Source organism: Crotalus tigris, unplaced genomic scaffold (assembly GCF_016545835.1).
Source record: "Crotalus tigris isolate CLP2741 ecotype Arizona unplaced genomic scaffold, ASM1654583v1 scf7180000024473.799607, whole genome shotgun sequence".
In the NCBI taxonomy this organism is placed as follows: domain Eukaryota; kingdom Metazoa; phylum Chordata; class Lepidosauria; order Squamata; family Viperidae; genus Crotalus; species Crotalus tigris.
Genome location: NW_024100644.1, coordinates 756,353 through 776,016, shown reverse-complemented (window position 1 = coordinate 776,016; position 19,664 = coordinate 756,353). Strand labels below are relative to the sequence as shown.

The 19,664-nt window shown below is 38.0% G+C and overlaps 3 gene segments (V, D, J or C); all 3 read right to left on the bottom strand.

The window, feature by feature from the left end:
* Positions 1-7,376: 7,376 nt before the first annotated feature.
* LOC120303663 lies at positions 7,377-7,859 on the bottom strand. The segment is given in 2 exon segments: positions 7,377-7,693; positions 7,783-7,859. Coding segments are annotated over 2 exon segments (369 nt in total).
* A 2,282-nt stretch (positions 7,860-10,141) lies between these two features.
* On the bottom strand, positions 10,142-10,638 carry LOC120303662. The segment is given in 2 exon segments: positions 10,142-10,452; positions 10,566-10,638. Coding segments are annotated over 2 exon segments (360 nt in total).
* A 6,327-nt stretch (positions 10,639-16,965) lies between these two features.
* Positions 16,966-19,219, bottom strand: LOC120303661. The segment is given in 4 exon segments: positions 16,966-17,276; positions 17,391-17,489; positions 19,021-19,095; positions 19,182-19,219. Coding segments are annotated over 2 exon segments (360 nt in total).
* Between the last annotated feature and the right edge of the window lie 445 nt (positions 19,220-19,664).

The window sequence follows — 19,664 nt, the reverse complement described above, 5'->3', positions numbered from 1 at the left end:
GGTGTCTTGCCCAGTATACACTAATCTCTTCTGCAAATTGAAGCCATTGCACTATTTTAACATATCCACCCAGATGACACAATTGTACATTTTGTTTCATTTCTTATTTAAGTGTAATGTAATGTATTTTAGAATGTGTTCCCTTAGGGTCCAAGATAGGGGTGCTTGAGCTTAAATTCTCTATCTTAAACTAGCTAGCCTCTTTTTACATAGTCACCAAGATTTCTAAATGCTAAACTTAGAAAGTCCACCATTTTATTTTGAAGTCCTATTGAATCAATGTGCACAGAAAACTACAGCTGACTTTAACTCTTCAGTGATTGTGTATAAACAATCCTGCAGGGTTTTAGGCAATTCTAAGGAAATGGATTGCCATTCTCTTTCCATGAGAAGTTTTTCAGCTTGGCAATGTAGAGTACAACTCTAGAATTCTCAAGAGTCTCCAGCCAAGATTGAAGTCATTTTGGGATACAATAATGATGGGAAGGCCCAGAATGAAATACAGTAGTTATATTAGAACATCTATGGAGATTCTTAGTCATTGAGGTCATGGTTACCCCAAATGTGATTTTTCTCAAGGCAACTGGACTTTCTTGAAAAGTCAGAAAGTCCAGTTGCCTCGTGAAAAAGTACCTTTGGCATAGTTATAATTAAACTTATCCATAGTTTGGGGAAGGAAGGAAGAGAATTCAAAGACAGATTAAACACAGATGTAAGCATGAAGGCAAACATAAACACAATTTGAAATGACATCTTGCATTAGAAAAGAAAAACCACAGCAATCTAGTTGGAAATCAATAAGTAAAAGCTATTGAACCATATTAAATGTGCACTATAATATTTCTTCTTTGTAATTTCTTTTGATTAGCTATTTCATTGGTGATTCACTTCCAAATGTGAAGCAATCATTTAGTGGATCTCTGGTGACCCCTTTAGGGTCACATTATTAATACAGTGAAGAGATTTTGTATGACATCTTTTGGGACTCCTTTCACTCTGCCTCCCCTGCATAGTAATATATGGCTGTCTCTTCTATTTTTAGGTTGTTCATTTGCAAATAGAAGTTGGAATTGTCTTTGGAGCTAGTAAACCTTCCTTGGATTGTGGGAGAATAAAGGTTGCTACTAGAGGTGTGATGGTAAACTATCCATTCCAGTCTTTGACTGAGTTTCTTTCTGACCCAATCCATCCCGTAGCTGTGAATGTTGAATCCAGTGACAGATCAAGTAGGTTTATGAGCTTCTCCTGGTTTCTTCAGCACTGGATCTGACTGGTTCAGAACTTTCTGAGAGAGGCCACCTAAACAGAGAAGAAACAACAGAATTGGAGGGGGGTTACAACATCACAGCTACGGCTGAGGAACTCAGCTTCAATGGAGTGCCACAAAGAATGACATGGAAAAAGAAATGGACGAGAAGAGAAGATGACCAGTGTGAGGAGAACTGAATAGAAGGACACCATAGTGGAAGAATGGCTGGATTTTTGAGGCCTTCTTTGAAATAAGCCTGTCAGTTTGTGTGAGCTGAGAAGTTGTCATGGTTTAAATGAAAAGAAGAAGTGATGCCAGTTTTGCATAAATCCAGATGTGAACTGTATAAATACAAGATGAATCCACAACTTTTTCATTTTGTGCCTTTCCATCAATGTTTTCTCCCAATCCCCAAGATGCATCTGACTTGATCATTCCTTTCTTAAATTGTTCTTTCTTTGTGTTCCATATGCTATTTAATTATAGTGTAATGTGTTTGGAATGTCCTTAGGACCTAATGCTCTCTCACTACCCAATTTCTCATTATATTGTAACTGAATGTCAGCCTGATAATATAGGGTAAATCTCTGTATATCTCTTGGTGTCTCCATCCTTGAGGAAATGACAAAAGACCCTCTTTTATTTTGTTGCCCTGTGGATGCAAGCCAGGGTCTGATGGCATTTTTGAAGTGCATGTGATCATATACTTCTGGACACAGGATACTTCCATATTCTTATTTAAAAGTGAGTGGAATTGTAAATATGAGCTTCATTCTTCTGTTTTTATATAGTGTGGCATATACAGCATATATAGTGTGGATGTATGAACTTTCTTACTGTTAATCTCCCACAAGGAACAGACTATTTCCATTTGTCTTCTTCAAATTCTGCCCACACTTTTCTATTTTCTCCTATCCATCCTCAATTACCATAGGATGCAGAACATCGTGCTGATGTCCCAATCTATGGTATTTCGGCATGAATAAGAAGATAGAGATTATGAAGAGAAATAAGATTATAGAGATTACTAAAATACCAAAATTGAGGATTCAAAAATAAAACAAAAACAAACTGTCCATAAAGCAACAGTTACAGTGAGAATTATTTTCTGTTTTATAAAGAAATCTGGAGCTGATGACCACAAAAGCCACAGCAGTCCAGATGGAGCTTAACAAGCAAAGGTTTTGAACCATTTTAAGTGTGGGTGAATAATCTTTCACTGGTTTGTGTATTTGTTTTGTCTTTTTATCCCACATCTCTCTGCCTCACTGAGTTTGTTTCATAGGCTAAGCAAATCATTGAGTGGTTCTCTGACATCCCCTTTTAAGATATTTCAGCAATTTAAAGGAAGAATTTTTGCATAAAATTTCCTAGGATTTCTTTCATTGTGTTTCTTGCACAATAATACACAGCCGTGTCCTCAGCTTTGAGGTTGTTCATTTGCAGATAGAACTTGGATCCGTCCTTGGAGGCAGTAAAGCGTCCTTGGATTGTCGGTGAATAATAGTTGTTAGTAGAGGAGTAATAGTGAACAAGCCATTCCAGTCCTTGACCAGGTTTCTGTCTGATCCAACTCATCCAGTAGCTGTTAACATCAAATCCAGTGAGATCGCAAGTCAGTTTATGAGCTTCTCCTGGTTTATTCACTGAATTCGACTGGGGCAAGAATATCTGGGAGTCACTTCCTAAACAGAGGAGAAAGAACAGAACTGGATGACAGTGAAGACATGATAGCCATTGTTAAGAACTGACAGTTCATTTCATTGAAGGAAATAGAATAAAATGGCAAAATGAACACACGGGAAGAGAAGACTGCCAGTCTGAGCAGAACTGGAAAGAAGGACAACATAGTAGAAGAATGGCTGGCTCTCTGAAGGCTTCTGTGAGGGGAACTTTTCTGTTTACCAGAGAGGGGAACCTTTGAAGGTTTAAATGAGAAGTGAAAGTGAGGATGATTTTGCATAAAGCCAGGTGGAAACTGTATAAATGTGAGATGAATGGCAAAGTTGACTCTTGGTGACTGCAGAGACGCCTTAACAAGGTTGAATTGCTAAGATGCTTGCTAATCTCTGTTGCTACTTAACTTGCCATAGAAACAGAGGGGATGGAGAACCTGGAAAAAAGATGGGAGTTTCAAGAAGCCATCCACGGACCGGGAGACCCAAGGTCGTCGAAAGCAGGTGTCAGACAGAGAAGTGGATTGTTCCCATAACAAACAAAGAGATGTGATTGGGCAATGTGAACACTTGGTGGGTGGGAGTTATGAAAAGCTATTGTTAACTAACCAGATTTTCACATGGGAAAACTAGAGTTGATTTTGCTTCTTCATTACTGCGAGGTGTATTCAATAAAGATGATCTCTTATGGCATCTCAAGACCATAGAATTTCTTCAATATTGAATTTGCCAGCCAGACAGTCACTAACAAAGATATCTAGATAAGACATAAGATAAGATAACCTTTACTGTCATTTTTTGCTTTGAGCACACTGGCCCACGTTAAAAATGAAATCCTGTTACCTGCTCTCAAAATAGGGTGGTCTTGGGCTTCATCTCTCCCATTCTCAAAAATAAAGGGAAAGGGAAAGGTAACTTTGGTGGAATTACACAGAAACTGTTACAAAGGGGAACCAAACAATTTTGTAAAGTCCAGAATGGCCAAATAATATTTGGAAGTGGTTCAGACAAGAAGCTCTCCAATTCATTGGGATATACAGTAAGAAGGGTGGGAACCACACCAGAATCAGACTTCTGCTATTGTGGCTGATCTTTTCTTTCTTTCTTTCTTTCTTTCTTTCTTTCTTTCTTTCTTTCTTTCTTTCTTTCTTTCTTTCTTTCTTTCATTCTTTCTTTCTTTCTTTCTTCCTTTCTTTCTTTCTTTTCCCCTCATTTCTCCCTCTTTTCTTCCTCCCTCCCTCCTTTATTTATTAATTCATTTATTCTGAAAAGATAGCTAAAGTGCATGGATGCCTGCCTTATGTTTGTACATTATTATTGTGTGGCACATATTCTCAAATTAAAATTATCTGGGGGTGAAAAAAGGAGAGGCAATTCTATACAATTCAAAATGTTTAATGAAAAATATGGCTTCCCATGGAAGGCAACTCAGGAAACCCTCCGAAAGAAAGTCCTGAAGAAGGAAAGGAACTTGTTTTGAGCTGTCTTTTGATGCTGCAAAAAGATGACACCGCAGGAAACCATAGCAAACTAATAAGAAACCACTCAATGAATGATGTTGAACTATAGTAAATATGGAGTAATATATTTGGGAGTATATTTGTTTTGTCTTTTGACCTCCATCCTTTTTCTGCCTGGATGATTTTGTTCCAGATGCTTAGACAACTCATTTAGTGTTTCTCTGATGTCCCCTCTTGAGACATTTCAGTAATTAAAGGAAATGTTTTTGCACAAGTTACCTTAAGACCTATTTCGCTGTGTTTCCTCCATAACAAAACCCTGTTTTGACCCACCATAATAAATATTTATCATTATGCGTTCTTGGGCACAGAATTACACAGATGAGTCTGCCGCTGTGACAGAATTCAGTTGGAGGGAAAACTGAACTGGACTGATCTGCAGAAATGGTGGCCTGGTCTTTTACAGAATTGGCATACCATTTGCCTCCACGGTTGACATTTATGACTGAAAGCCATTCAAGACCTTTCCCAGGTGGTTGCCTGATCCAATGTCAAGCATAAGATGAAGAACTAACAATGGAGGAACTTGACAATTTACAAACTAGGTTGAATTGATTTCCAGGTCTCACCATTCCTGGCCCAGATTCTATAAGCTGAATTTCTGAGAAGACCCCTTTGGAAAAAAAGAAAGAAAGAATTGCAATCAGTAAACAACATCACTGACTCAATAAAGATCTCCTAATTTTCCATTAAAAATTCTTACATCTTGGGAGGACTATAAAACAATATGCAAAGAACCATAATCCCATGATGGCCATCTAGGATGTCCCAGTGAGGTCTTTGAAGTTCAGAGGAAGTGAGGAACTCACACTGGATAGGCTTATTTTGAAGAGAAGCATCAGCATTGCATCTCATAAACTTTGCATGAGTTCCTCTTCTATTGATTGGTGAGAAATAAATGAAGACTTAAAACCTGAATCTGTTATCCGGTTGGCTCATGGACCTCTTTCTCTTTCTTTTGATAAAGTGAGATGGAGAGAAATTTAAATCTCAGTTCTGCATGAAGTCTTTGATGAAATTTTACTTGCAGACATTTTATGTCTGCATGAATGTAGGGCATTACATGTCCTATAGCATTACATGTCAAAACACCTAGACACCGGGATAGTTTTTTTCATTGAGCTATCACTCTGCTGAGCACCTAACCCTCACAGTAGCAATAGCACTTAGACTTATATATCATTTCACAATGCTTTACAACCTTTCTAAGCAGTTTACAGAGTCAGCATATTGCCCCCAATAATCTGGGTCCTCATTTTAGTGACTTTGGAAGGATGGAAGGCTGAGTCAATCTTGAACCAGCCAGAATCGAACTGCTGACAGCAGAATCAGCCTGCAATTCTAAATTCTAACCACTGCACCACCATGGCTCTTATGTCTAAGTATATTCACCCATGTTGTATGGCTCTATTCTTCTTTTTCTCAACTTCTCTACTATCTCCTCTTATTTGTATCATTATTATGAATTATTATTACTCTGTTGCTTTGCATGTACACAGAGAGCTTCTGAATCGGAGACAAATTCCTTATGTGTCTAATCATATTAGCCAATAAAGTATTCTACTCTATTCTATTCTGTTCTGTTCTGTTCCTTTCTGTTCCATTCCGTTCGGTCCCGTCCCATCCCATCCCATCCCATCCCATCCTATCCTATCCTATCCTATCCTATCCTATCCTATCCTATCCTATCCTATCCTATCCTATCCTAAATAGTCATGTTCCCTTACCTTCTCTTTTTTTCTAACCTCTCCATTCCATTATGTTCTGTTTCATTCTATTTTGATATCAGAATGAATCAGTGCTTACCTTTTTGCTTAATTTGTGGAAGCAACAAAGGGAAAATATAATAGAGAACAAAATACCAACACTTACTATTTTTTTCTGAATTTATATTTTCAGAAGAATAATTGGGGATTCCAACCTGAGACAGAGTTGCACAAGAATGAATAAAAATGAGATCCAGACAACTGTAGAAGAAGAAGAAGAAGAAGAAGAAGAAGAAGAAGAAGAAGAAGAAGAAGAAGAAGAAGAAGAAGAAGAAGAAGAAGAAGAAGAAGAAGAAGAAGAAGAAGAAGAAGAAGAAGAAGAAGAAGAAGAAGAGGAAGAAGAAGAAGAAGAAGAAGAAGAAATAATATTTATTCCTAAAAGCAAAGAGTTTGCTTTTAGGGGCAGTTGCAAAGAAATGGGGAACAGCAACAGACATATAGGGGAGGTTGTCCTGATGTGGAAGTGTCTACATCCTGATTCTAAGATGACACTTGAGCTCTCTCTCTCTCTCTCTCTCTCTCTCTCTCTCTCTCTCTCTCTCTCTCTCTCTCTCTCTCTCTCTCTCTCTCTCTGTGTGTGTGTGTGTGTGTGTGTGTTTGTGTGTGTGTGTGTGTAGGTATGTCTATGATGTTTATTCTTTTAAACATGCAGTTCCACTGGGAAATCTAATTTAATTCACACTATTTGTATTTACAAACCTTATCCTTTGATATGTGGATTTTGTCTGGATAACTTATTTGGGGGATTGAGGAAGTTTGAGTTAAAGATTTTCTCCTGTTTGCTATTTTTACTTGATTAATTTAGTTTTAGCTTGATTGTCAATTATCTAGTGGAAACACAGGTTCTCAGTCCATTGTGGATTCTGTTAATGTTTTAAGGGAAAATGGAAAAAGTATAAAAATAAAATATATTTTGATATAAAACTTCTCACAGTATGTACACATGACTTTTATGCAAAGTTAAAAGGTAAATGCAAAATAGAATATGGAAGAAAGATAGAAAACAAACAGCAATAAAGAAAACAAGTATTAAAAACAGTAAAAAGGAAAACAAAAACAAAACAAAAAGATTCTTAAAGAAGGCTGAATGTTTCTGCTTTTTGCTCTCGGCTTCTCCTTGCAAGAGACCCATAGAGATATTGTACAAGGAGGAAAGCAGATGGAATCACTGTGCCCTTGCACAATAATACAAGGCAGAGTCTTCAGGCTTCAAGTCGTTCATCTGGAGATAAGCTGAAGTCCGTGAATTGTCCCTAGAGACAGTGAATCTTCCCTCCACTTTAGAGTTATACCATTGTTTGGTTCCTTCTGGTTGGCTAACATGAGCCACCCACTCCAATCCTTTTCCTGGAGACTGCCGGATCCAGTACATTGCATAGCCAGTAAAGTTGAATCCAGATGCTTTACAGATTAGGCAGAGGGAACCTCCAGGGACTACAACACCCCCTCCAGTCTCCACCAACTTCACCTCTGAGTAGCAGCCTGAAAATCAAACATCAACAGGGAATCAGAAGGAAACCTGAGGAGTAACGTTTATTACCTCCTACTTTTGGTTATGAGAGAAGATCTACCTGAAAGATGAAGAAGGAACAGGAGGAAAGTCCCAAGAAACATATCTACCATTCCACTTGACTTTCTTGAGGCTAATTGATGATTGGCTCTGCAGATGTAAGTTTGCAAGAGCTACTTTTAAGAAGATGAAGCAGTGGAATTAATTTGCATCATCTCCATATTATAAGGATGTGGTCCTTTCTTGGGGACTGCAAAATCATGAGAACATTTTCAGCTTAAGGTCAACCTAACTAACTCCTTTTCCTGTAACTTTGCATTTTTAGATAAAGATACTGAAGAGAATATTAAATTCATATGTTTTGTCATTTTCATTAAAACTCCATGAACTTTTTAATTTAATTTAAGAAATAAAATTTAACTCAATCTATAGGCTCGCAGATAAACTGAAAAATTAATTTAAATTCAAAAGTATCCATACAGGCTTGGCCCTGGGAATCCTGATAATCCCCTCACCCAAAAATAATGAGTTGTTAGCTTCTCAGCCTTTTCAAGATCAAACAATACTAATCACAAAGCCCAAACTCATTTTATTCCTAGTCTACAATTCAAAGTAGAGATTAAATAATTAAGTACAGACTCATTCAATCCTCAGAACCAAAATTCTGTGGGAAAATTCTGATTTTCATGTTTATTTTTTAAAATGTCAATGAAGTTAGGATCATTCAGATGTCCTGGGGAGTGTTGTTCCATTAGATTGGAGTGGTGACACAAATTTTAGAATCCGGGTCCCATCTTGGAGGAGGCCTGTTCAGGTGGTCATTAATCGACAATCTAACAGAATGAAGTAAGGCAAATAATCTGATCCTACTGTTTTATAAGTAATACTAGAATTTTGAAGTGAAAGCTAGTGTAGTTGATACATTAGAACAGTGGTTCTCAACCTGTGGGTCGCCAAACAAGGCTGTCAGCCATTTTCCCCCCCTTTTCTTTGGCCATGCCCTTGGCACCTAGTGATGTATAAGTGGTTGGGGGTCACCACAACATGGAGAACTGTATTATGGGGTCAGGGCATTAGAAAGGTTGAGAACCACTGCATTAGAAGTTTTATAATGTCCAAACTGCACATCCTTCTAAATTCTCAAACAATGCAGATTAGAAATCACCTTCAAGGGCAGCCCCCAGTCTTTTTCTAAAGAAACAGAGGAGAAAGAACAGGTGAAGGTTTTTTTTTCCCTAGTTCATCCAATTCCTGGAGTTTTTCAGCTTAAAATACTGTATAAAGAATTTAGGGTGAAAAAATAAGAAAGTGATACTAATCAATAATGTTAAAGTGATGTGTAGGACATTTTTCATACTCCTGAAGTAGTGAACTAGGTATGTTTTCATTAAATAGCATTAAGCTAAGTGAATAATTATTAGGCATCTAATATGTAATCCCATTTTCCAATATAAGAATCTTTCAGATATTCACTGAATTCTATTTTCATAGGTTTTTCATATTAGTTGGTGTAGCCCAGTGGTGGCAAACCTATGGCAAGGGTGCCAGAGGCTGCACTCAGAGCCCTCTCTGTGGGCACGCACACTGTTGCCCCAGTCCTAGGCCTTCACCTGGGTTTTATAAAACCTTTTCATTTTAGGCCTCCGCTGCTATGTGTAAAAAAAAAAAAAAAAAAAAGGTTCAATCAGTCAATTTCAATTTCTCGTGGGCAAAAAAAAAAAGATCTTGCAAAGTTAGAATTGATTGATTGAACTTTTAGTCCCACCAAGTCTGCCATTACCACCACAGCCACTCCCACCCAATTGGCCATTCCCAGCCAATGGGCCACACACCTGGCACCTGACAATGCATAAGTGGGTTATGGGTTGCATTTTTGGCACTCGGCCTCTAAAAGATTCGCCATCATTAGTGTAGCAATTCTATACATACGTACATACGTACGTACAAATCTCTCTCTCTCCCTCTCTCCCCCCCCTCTCTCTCTCTGATTTTGATGCAAATTTAAAGGATAAATGTAAAATAGAATATAAAAGAAAACTAAGAAAGAGCAATAAAGCAAAAAGTATTGAAAATAGTAAAAATAACGACAATCAAACAAAATGAAGGCAAGGAATCTGATTATACGGCATTATAGGTCAGTGGTGGCGAACCTATGGCGAACCCATTTTGAGATGTCATCTGGCATTGGAAGAAGAACCTGCAGGAAACCACAGCAACCAATAAGTGAAAGATGTTCAAACACACTAAGTGTAGAGTAATAATATATTTGGGGGCATTTTTGTTTTCTCTTTTCATTTCCATCTCTTCTCTGCCTGAGTGGTTTTGTTCCAGATGCTAGACAACTCATTTTGTGGTTCTCTGGTGTCCCCTCTTGAGATATTTCAGTAGTGAAATGTTTTTATGTTAGGATCCCTTAAGATCTATTTCACTGTGTCTCTTGCACAATAATAGACAGACGAGTCATCAGCTTTTAGGTTGTTCATTTGCAGATAGAAGTTGGAACTGTCCTTGGAAGCAGCAAAACGTCCTTGGATTGTTGGTGAATAATAGTTGACACTAGATGAGTAATAGTGAACAAGCCATTCCAGTCCTTGGCCAGGTTTCTGTCTGATCCAATCCATGTAGTAGCTGTTAACATTGAATCCAGTGACAGTGCAAGTCAATTTATGGGATTCTCCTGGTTTCTTCAGCACTGGATCTGACTGTGTCAGAGCTATCTGAGAGAGGCCACCTAATGAAAAAGACAAAGCACAATTGGGTAATGGTTAGAAAGTAAGATCCATAGTTAATATATGACATTTTCTTGAGTGCTAAAAAAAGCTTTGCATGGACCAAACTACAAACCTTTGGGGAAGGCAGCCAGCGTGATGAGAGTTAAGAAGTGGATTGCCATTGTGAAGAAGTTTGGAAGGATAAGATTTACACCTTAAGATGAGCCTGAAAAAGGAGAACAAGAGTTTAAATAGGAAGTGAAAGTCATATTGGCTTTGCATAAATTTTGCCAGGACTGTATAAATAGGAGATGAAGTCGATAAGTGTTGTGAAATTTAGTAGAAAATTCTCTGCTATTTTCACAAAGATAATTGAGTGTATCTGGATGCAAATAGTCCTTGACATATCGACCGGAATATTGGTTGTAAGTCAGTGCTGTCATAAATAGAGGCAACCACATTGCTGGGCGCATTTTTTCAACCATTATTTTCAGGGATTGATAAGAGAGTCTTTCAGTTGTGAAGCAAATCCAAAACTGGCCAAAAATGTCAGAGACTGGCAAAAAATAGTTCAAATGACTGCCATGCACTGTGACTGGTTATTTCATTTCATTTTTTTGCAAAGAAGATTGTATCTTGGTGCTGGTAATTTTGACAGAATTACAGAGAAGCTGTTACAATGGGAAAGCGAACTGAAAGTTATTTTGAGGACCAGAATCGCTCCTCAAATATTCAAAAACAATTGGGACAAGTACCCCCTGATTCTTTGGGGTATAAGAAGGATGGGAAATACAGCAGAATCAGACTTGCAAGATGTTCCTATTTTAGCTGATTTTTTTTTAATATTTCTAAGAGACAGCTAGAATTCACACTGCCTGCCTTTAGTATATACTTTGCTGTGTCTACAGATCTTCTCAAAATAGAACTTGATTTGGAGAAAAAAACAGAAGGAGAGGAAATTCCATACAATTCAAAACATGTAATGAAAAAATATGGCTTCTCGTGGAAAATGCCATCTAGGGTGTCTTAGTGAGGTCTTTGAACTTCAGAAGAAATGAGGCCCTCATACTGGATGCTTTGCATTGCATCTCATAAAATTTGCATGATTTCCTCCTCTATTGAGTGGTGAAAAAATAAATGAAGATTTAATACCTGAATGTGTTATAAGGTTGGCTCCTGGTCTTTCTTTTGATAAAGTGAGATGGATAGAAATTGAAATCTCAGTTCTGTATGAACTCCCTGTTGAAATTTTACGTGCAGACATTTCATGTCTGCATGAACATAGGTCATTACATTCATGCTGACACTTCATGTCCTGTAGCACTATATGCCAAAACAACTAGACACAGGGGCAGGTGTTTTTTCCATTTTGCCATCACTCTGCTGAGCACCTAATCCTTATAATACTGTCTTATATCTAAATATATTCACTCCTATTGTATGGTTGTACCATTATTATCCTGGTCATCTTCTCTCATACCTCTCTTATCGTTGACATTATTATGATTATTATAACTTTGTTGCCTTGCAGGTACACTGAGAGCTTCTGAACCACACACAAATTCTTTATGTGTCTAATCACACTTGGCCAAATATCCTATCCTATCCTATCCTATCCTATCCTATCCTATCCTATCCTATCCTATCCTATCCTATTTCTTCTCTTCTCTTCTCTTCTCTTCTCTTCTCTTCTCTCTTGTTATTCTATTCCATTCCGTTCCATTGCGTTCCATTGCATTCCATTCCATTCCCTTCCCTTCCTTTCCCTTTCCTTCCATTCCATTCCATTCCATTCCATTCCAGTCCAGTCCAGTCCAGTCCAGTCCATTCCAGCCCATTCCAGTCCAGTCCAGTCTAGTCTAGCCTAGCCTAGCCTAGTCTAGTCTAGTCTACTCTAGTCTATTGTCATATCAGCATGGATCAATACTTTGTTTTTGCTTAATTTGTGGAAGGGAAGGAAGTAAAAATATAATAGAGAAAAAAATATCAAAAAATATCAAGTCTTCTGCAATGAGGCTCCTAGAGGCTTTGTCCAGTTCCAAGGAAGGCCATTCAGTGTCCTCTCTGCTTTTTCAGAAGAAAGAGGAAAGACAGGACAGGTGGGAGTTTTCCAGGCTAAACAACTTCCTATTTCTCTTATCTGCAAACAAAAAAAAAGGGGGGGGGTGATGGTAATGGAGAACTCTAACTCTTTAAAAATTGAAGCACTTTTCAGCCTCTTATATTAGAAAAGAAAAGAAAATTAGTATGCATCTATTCCCACCAGACCTCTGGTGTCTCCCTATGAAACTCTGTAAATTTTGATCTAATAAAACTAACCCCATTTTATAAAAAGAAAATACTTATACATTGTTCTATCAGTTCTCCCTTTCTCTCCCCCACCCCCACCCCTCTCTCTCTCTCTTGTTTTTTACAGACCACAAATAGAAGATATGTCGCTGTGTGCTCTCGGAAACAGAAATATACAGATGAATCTTCAGCTATGACCGAATTCAGCTGGAGGGAGAACTCGTTCCTGGACTGATCTGCAGAAATGGTGGCACGGCTTTTTACAGAATTAGTATACCATTTGCCTCCATTATTGACATTTATGGCTGAAAGCCATTGGAGACCTTTTCCATTTGGTTGCCTGATCCAATGCCAAGCGTATTGTGAAGAAGTAGCAATGGAGAAATCTGTGACTTTACAAAGTAGGTTGAGTTGACTTCCAGGTCTCACTATTCCTGGTTCAGATTCTACAAGTTGAACAGTTGAGAAGACCCCTTGGGAAAACAGAAAGGATTGTGATCAATAAACAACATCACTGACCAAATTAATATCTCCTAATATTTCATTAAATATTCTTACATCTTGGAAGCACTGTAAACCAAAATGCAAAGAACCACAATGCCCTGATGGCCATCTAGGATGTCCCAGTGAGATCTTTGAACTTCAAAGGAAGTGAGGAACTCATAGTGGATAGGCTTATTTTGAAGAGAAGCATCAGCATTGCATCTCATAAACTTTGCATGAGTTCCACCTCTATTGAGTGGGGGAAAATAAATTCAGTGTTAAAACCTGAATTTGTTACAAAGTTGCTCATGGACCTCTTTGTCTTTCTTATGATAAAGTGAGATGGAGAGAAATTGAAATCTCAGTTCTGCATGAAGTCCCTGATGAGATATTAAATGCAGACACTTCATGTCTGCATGAATATAGGGCATTACGTTCATGCAGACACTTCATGTTCTATAGCAGGGGTGTCAAACTGCCAGCCTGCAGGCTGGATGCATCATACCAAAACCACGCCTACCCCAGCTCCAGCAATGGGGAAAAAGTCAAGATATGTCATGACACATCGTGTGATGTGGCGAGTTTGACACCCCTTTCCTATAGCATTACATGCGAAAACAACTAGACACAGAGGCAGTTTTTCACTTGTGCCATCACTCTGCTGAGCATCTAATCCTCACAGTACTTATAACAACCTGCCGCCAGAAGGGGTGAATGTTCCAACACTGGAAGTTTTTAAGAAGAGACTGGACAGCCATTTGTCTGAAATGGTATAGGGTTTCCTGGCTAAGCAGGGGGCTGGACTAGATGACTTCCAAAGTCCCTTCCAACATTGTTATTGTTGTTATTGTTGTTCTTCTTATTATTATTATTACACTGTTGCCTTTCATCTACATTGAGAGCTGCTGAATTAAAGACAAATTGCTTGTGTTTCTGATCATACTTAGCCAAATATTCTATTCTATTCTATTCTATTCTATTCTATTCTATTCTATTCTATTCTATTCTATTCTATTCTATTCTATTCTATTCTATTCTATTCTATTCTGTTCTGTTCTGTTCTGTTCTGTTTTGTTCTGACCCTATCCTACCCTACCCTACTCTATCCTATCTTACCCTATCCTACCCTACCCTACCCTACCCTACCCTACCCTATCCTATCCTATCCTATCCTATCCTATCCTATCCTATCTTATCCTATCCTGTCTTGTCCAGTCCTTTCCTGGTTGTGTTGCTTTTCTCTTCTCTTCTCTTCTCTTCTCTTCTCTTCTCTTCTCTTCTCTTCTCTTCTCTTCTCTTCTCTTCTCTTCTCTTCTCCTCTCCTCTCCTCTCCTCTCCTCTTCTCTCCAGTTCCATTCCATCCTTTCCCACTCCATCCCATTGTATCCCATTCTATTCTGTTGTCATGCTGTTGTATGCTTAATTTATGAAAGGGAAGAAAGTAAAAATATAATAGAGAAAAAATACAAAGAACTTTAAAAAAAATTACATTGAGGGGTGTTCATAGAAAACATTCACAAATAAGAGAAGTTATGACTAGGAAAACTCAATATCTCCCATATTTGTGATGCATCTCTAAACAGACCACATCTACTGGTTACCCAACATATCTATTTCCTTATGAAAAGAAAATAAGTAAATATAGAACCCATTGAGGAACTGATCATGTTTTTATAGATTGGTTTTCAACAAAAGGGAAGGATATGCATTAAACAACACTACAGTCTTTTTCTAAAGAAATAGAGGAGAATGGACAAGTGGGATTGTTTCCTAGTTCATCCAATTCCTGGAGTTTTTCTGTTTAAAATATAAAGAATTTGGGGTGAAAAAATACAAAGGTGATCCTAATCAATAATGTTAAAGTGATGTATACAGCATTTTTCATGCTCCTAAATTAGGAAAGAGAATTAGGGATTTGTTCCTTAAACTTCTGCTGCAGGGAAACGGAAAAATTGAGTCAGACCTTCCAACTCCTTGTGAGATCTTATTTTTTCTCAGAAGAAGTTGGAAGGTCTGACTGAACTTTTTTTAGTTCCACAAATTCCGTTGAAAAAAGGTGCCGGAACGCCATTCCGTGCGTTCAATGACAAAAAAAAAGCTCTGCCTAATATTACATTCATATGTTTTGTCATTTTCTTTAAAAATCAATGAAATTTTTAATTTAATTGAAGAAATAAAATGTAACTCAGTCTGTGCAGACAAACCTTGTCTAATGCTTGCAGATAAAGTAAAAAATTAATTTAAATTCACAACTGGGCCCTAGGAATCCTGCTAATTCTCTAACCCAAAAATAAAGAATGTTTAGCTTCTCAGCCTTTTTCAAGATACAACAATACTAATCATGAGATCCAAAATCATTTTCCTCCTAGTCTAAAACTTGATGTGAATATTAAGTAATTAAGAACAGACTCATTTAATCCTTAGAACCAAAATTCTGTGGGAAAATTCTGGCTTTCATGTTTATTTCTTACAATGTCAATGAAATTAGGGCCATTCAGATATCCTGGGGAGTGTTGTTCCATTAGGTTGAAGTTGTGACACAAATACTAGAATCTAGGTCCCGTCCTGGAGCAGGCCTTCACTGTCAGTTCAGGTGGGCATTAAGCGACAATCAAAGACAATGAAGTAAGGAAAGTAATCTTATTGTACGGCATTATGGGTAATAACTAGTGCTTTGAAAGTGGAAGCTAGTGCAACTGGCACATTAGAAATTTCATAATGTTCAAACTGCACATCCCTCTAAATTCTCAAACAATGCAGATTAAAAATCACTTTCAAGAGCAGCCTCTGCCAGAACAACAATCAGAGGAAAGGACTTGAGTGTGTGCAGGAAGGGTCACCTGAGAAAACGTCTTACAAGACGCTCCCTCATTCTTACAATGTAAAAGGAGGAAGAGGAAAGTGCATTCAGAGATGAAGACTCTATTACTGTATCTTTCTAATGAAAATACTGTTGCTTTATGTATGGGTTCTGTTTCCTCATCTGTTCTAGGCTGGAGTTTAACAAGTGGATGTTAAATAAGGTATGAGTCACGTGATTCAGACATAAGTTTGGTTTGCCGCCAAGACCAAGCCATGCAACCATCAATGCTTTGACAAAATTACACCATCATTGTTACAAAGGAAAAAGGCATCTGAAGCAGTTTTGGACGTCCAGAATCACCAGATAATATTCGGAAGCAATTCAGACAACTACCCCCTTGATTCACTGGAGTAATAAGAAGTATGGGAAGTATAGCTGAGTCAGACTTGCAACATTTTGTAATTTTAGCTGACTTTTTTTCTAACATTCCAAAAGAGAGATAGAATTCACGGAGCCTTCCTTTAGTTCAGACATGTCAAACTTGCGACATCACGTGACATTGCACAACACATTGGGACGGTTTTGCCATTGCCGGCAATGGGGTGGGTGCACCTTCCGAATGATGCGTCCAGCTAATGGGCCAGCAGTTTGACATCCCTGCTAGTTTATCTAGCAGATCTCCTCAAAATAGAATTTGATTTTGGGGGGGGGGGAGGTCATCTGGCATCGGAAGAAGAACCTGCAGGAAACCACTGCAACCATTGAGTGAAAGATGTTCAACCACACTAAGTGTAGAACAATAATTTATTTGGGGGTATTCTTGTTTTGTCTTTTCATTTCCATCTCTTCTCTGCCTGAGTGATTTTGTTCCAGATGCTCATTTTGTGGTTCTCTGCTGTCCCCTCTTGACACATTTCAGTACTGAAAGGAAAGGTTTTTGCATGAGATCCCTTAAGATCTATTTCACTGTGTCTCTTGCACAATAATAGACAGCCGAGTCATCAGCTTTTAGATTGTTCATTTGCAGATAGAAGTTAGAACTGTCCTTGGAGGCAGTAAAACGTCCTTGGATTGTTGGTGAATAATAGTTGCTACTAGATGTGTAATAGTAAACAAGCCATTCCAGTCCTTGGCCAGGTTTCTGTCTGATCCAACCCATGTAATAGCTGTTAACATTGAATCCAGTGACAGCGCAAGTCAGTTTATGGGATTCTCCTGGTTTCTTCAGCACTGGATCTGACTGGGTCAAGACTATCTGGGAGAGGCCATCTAATGAAAAAACACCAAGCATAATTGGATAAGGGTTAGAAAGTAAGATCCATAGTTAAGATATGAAATTTCCTTAAATGCTAGAAAAAGCTTAACATGGACCAAACTACAAACCTTTGATGAAGGCAACCAGCACGATGAGAATTAAGAAGTGGATTGCCATTGTGAAGAGGTTTAGAGAGATGAGTTTTGAGATGAGCCTGAAGAAGGTCACTGTGAGTTTAAATAGGAAGTGAAAGTAATGTTGGCTTTGCATAAATCTTGCTCGGACTAATATAAATATGAAATGAAGTCCAGAAATGTATTGAATTTAGTAGAGAATACCTTTCAAAAAGATGATGGAATGTATCTGGGTAAAAGTAAACTTATGACTACAATTTCACCACAAACTTGGTAGTAAGTCATGACTGTCTAGAACAGGATTGTCAAACTACGGGCCCATGGGCTGGATGTGTGAAGCTAAAACCATGCCCACCCCATTGCCGGCAATGGGGAAAAAGTTGCAATATGTCACGACATATCACATGATGTCGTGTGTTTGACACCCAAGGTCTAGAAGAAATACATGACTGAGAACAGGTTTAATAGGATTTGTCACACAAAATGATCAGGGTTTATCTATGTATTTCTGAAACTAACTACAATCATTTAAAATAGTGGAAAAGTTGCTTTAATTCTTGAACAAAGACTGTGAAGTCTTTCAGATCAGCTCCTTCTGGTTTCCATGACGTTACACATGTTTACATCTGTTATATAAGAAGGTGAAGTCAATTCCTGGTAACTCCATTGATACATTCATTCAATTATTTTGGCAAAAGTTGGGAAGTGATAGCAGCCCCATCGATAGAATTCCTAGATCCTTTTTGAGGGAAAGGGGGAAATCGGGAGATTTTGAAGCTTATTTGCTGTTGTATGGTAAATTATCTTAAGCTTATTTAAAGTGAGTATCTTTGAATAAGCTAATGACACCCCTTCCTCCACTTTAAATCCCTTGCTTGGGACAAATTTGAACAAGTTGGACAAGGAAATATCACAGACTAACTTAAATACAAAGACTTCCTAAAACTTCTGTAATGAAGATCCTAGATGCTTTGTCCAGTTCCAATGATGGCCATTCAGTGTCCTCCCATCTTTTTCAGAATAAAGAGGAAGGACAGAACAGGTGGAGTTTTGCAGGCTAAACAGCTTCCTATTTGCCTTGCATGCAAAACAATAAAAGTGGTGATGGTAATGAAGATAAGTATCTCTTCAATAATTGAATCATCTAGTCATCTTCTTCCAGAACATCTATATGATATTTCTGTCTGTCTGTCTATCTATCTATCTATCTATCTATCTATCTATCTATCTATCTATCTATCTATCTATCTATCTATCTATCTCTTTCTCTCCTCCTCCTCCTCCTTCTCTCTCCCCCTCTCCATCTGCTTGGCATTACACTTCATGAAAATGATTTCCTCTTTTTTTGTACAGAGTCCAAATAGAGGTTGTTTCAATGTGTATTCTCGGGCACAGAAATACACAGATGAGTCTGCAGCTAAGACTGAATTCAGCTGGAGGGAGAACTCGTTCCTGGACTGATCTGCAGAAATGGTGGCACGACCTTTTACAGAGTTTCCATACCACTTGCCTCCATTATTGACATTTATGGCTGCAAGCCATTTGAGACCTTTCCCAGGTGGTTGCCTGACCCAATCCCAAGCATAAGATGAAGAAGTAGCAATGGAGAAACCTGTGACTTTACAAACTAGGTTGAGTTGACTTCCAGGTCTCACCAATCCTGGCCCAGATTCTACAAGCTGAATCTCCGAGAAGACCCCTTGAAAAAAAGAGAAAGGATTGCAAATAGTGAACAACATCACCGACCAAATAAAGATCTTCTAATTTTCTGTTAAATATTCTTACATCTTGGAAGTGCTGTAAAACAAAATGCAAAGAACCATAATGCCATGGTGGTCATTTAGGAAGGTCTTTGAATTTCAGAATAAATGAGAATCTCATACTGAATGGATTTATTTTGAAGCAAAGCTTCAGCACTGTGTCTCATAAAGTTTTGCATAAGCTCCTCCTATATTGACTGTAGAAAAATAAATTCAGTCTAAAAACCTGATTTTGTTACAAGGTTGGCTCATGAGCAACTGTCTCTTCCTTTTGATAAACTGATATGGACAGAAATTGAAATCTTGGGTCTGTGTGAGGTTCCTGATGAAATTTTATTTGTAGACAGTTCAGTCATATCAGCATGAATCAGTTTACCTTTTGGCCTAATGTGGGGGAAGAGAAAAAGTAAGAATATTCTGGAGCAAAAATACCAACACCTAATGTTTTTGGAGGCTTACTTTCAGGAGTGACCATAAAATAAAAATAATCTCAAATAAGTGAAATTGT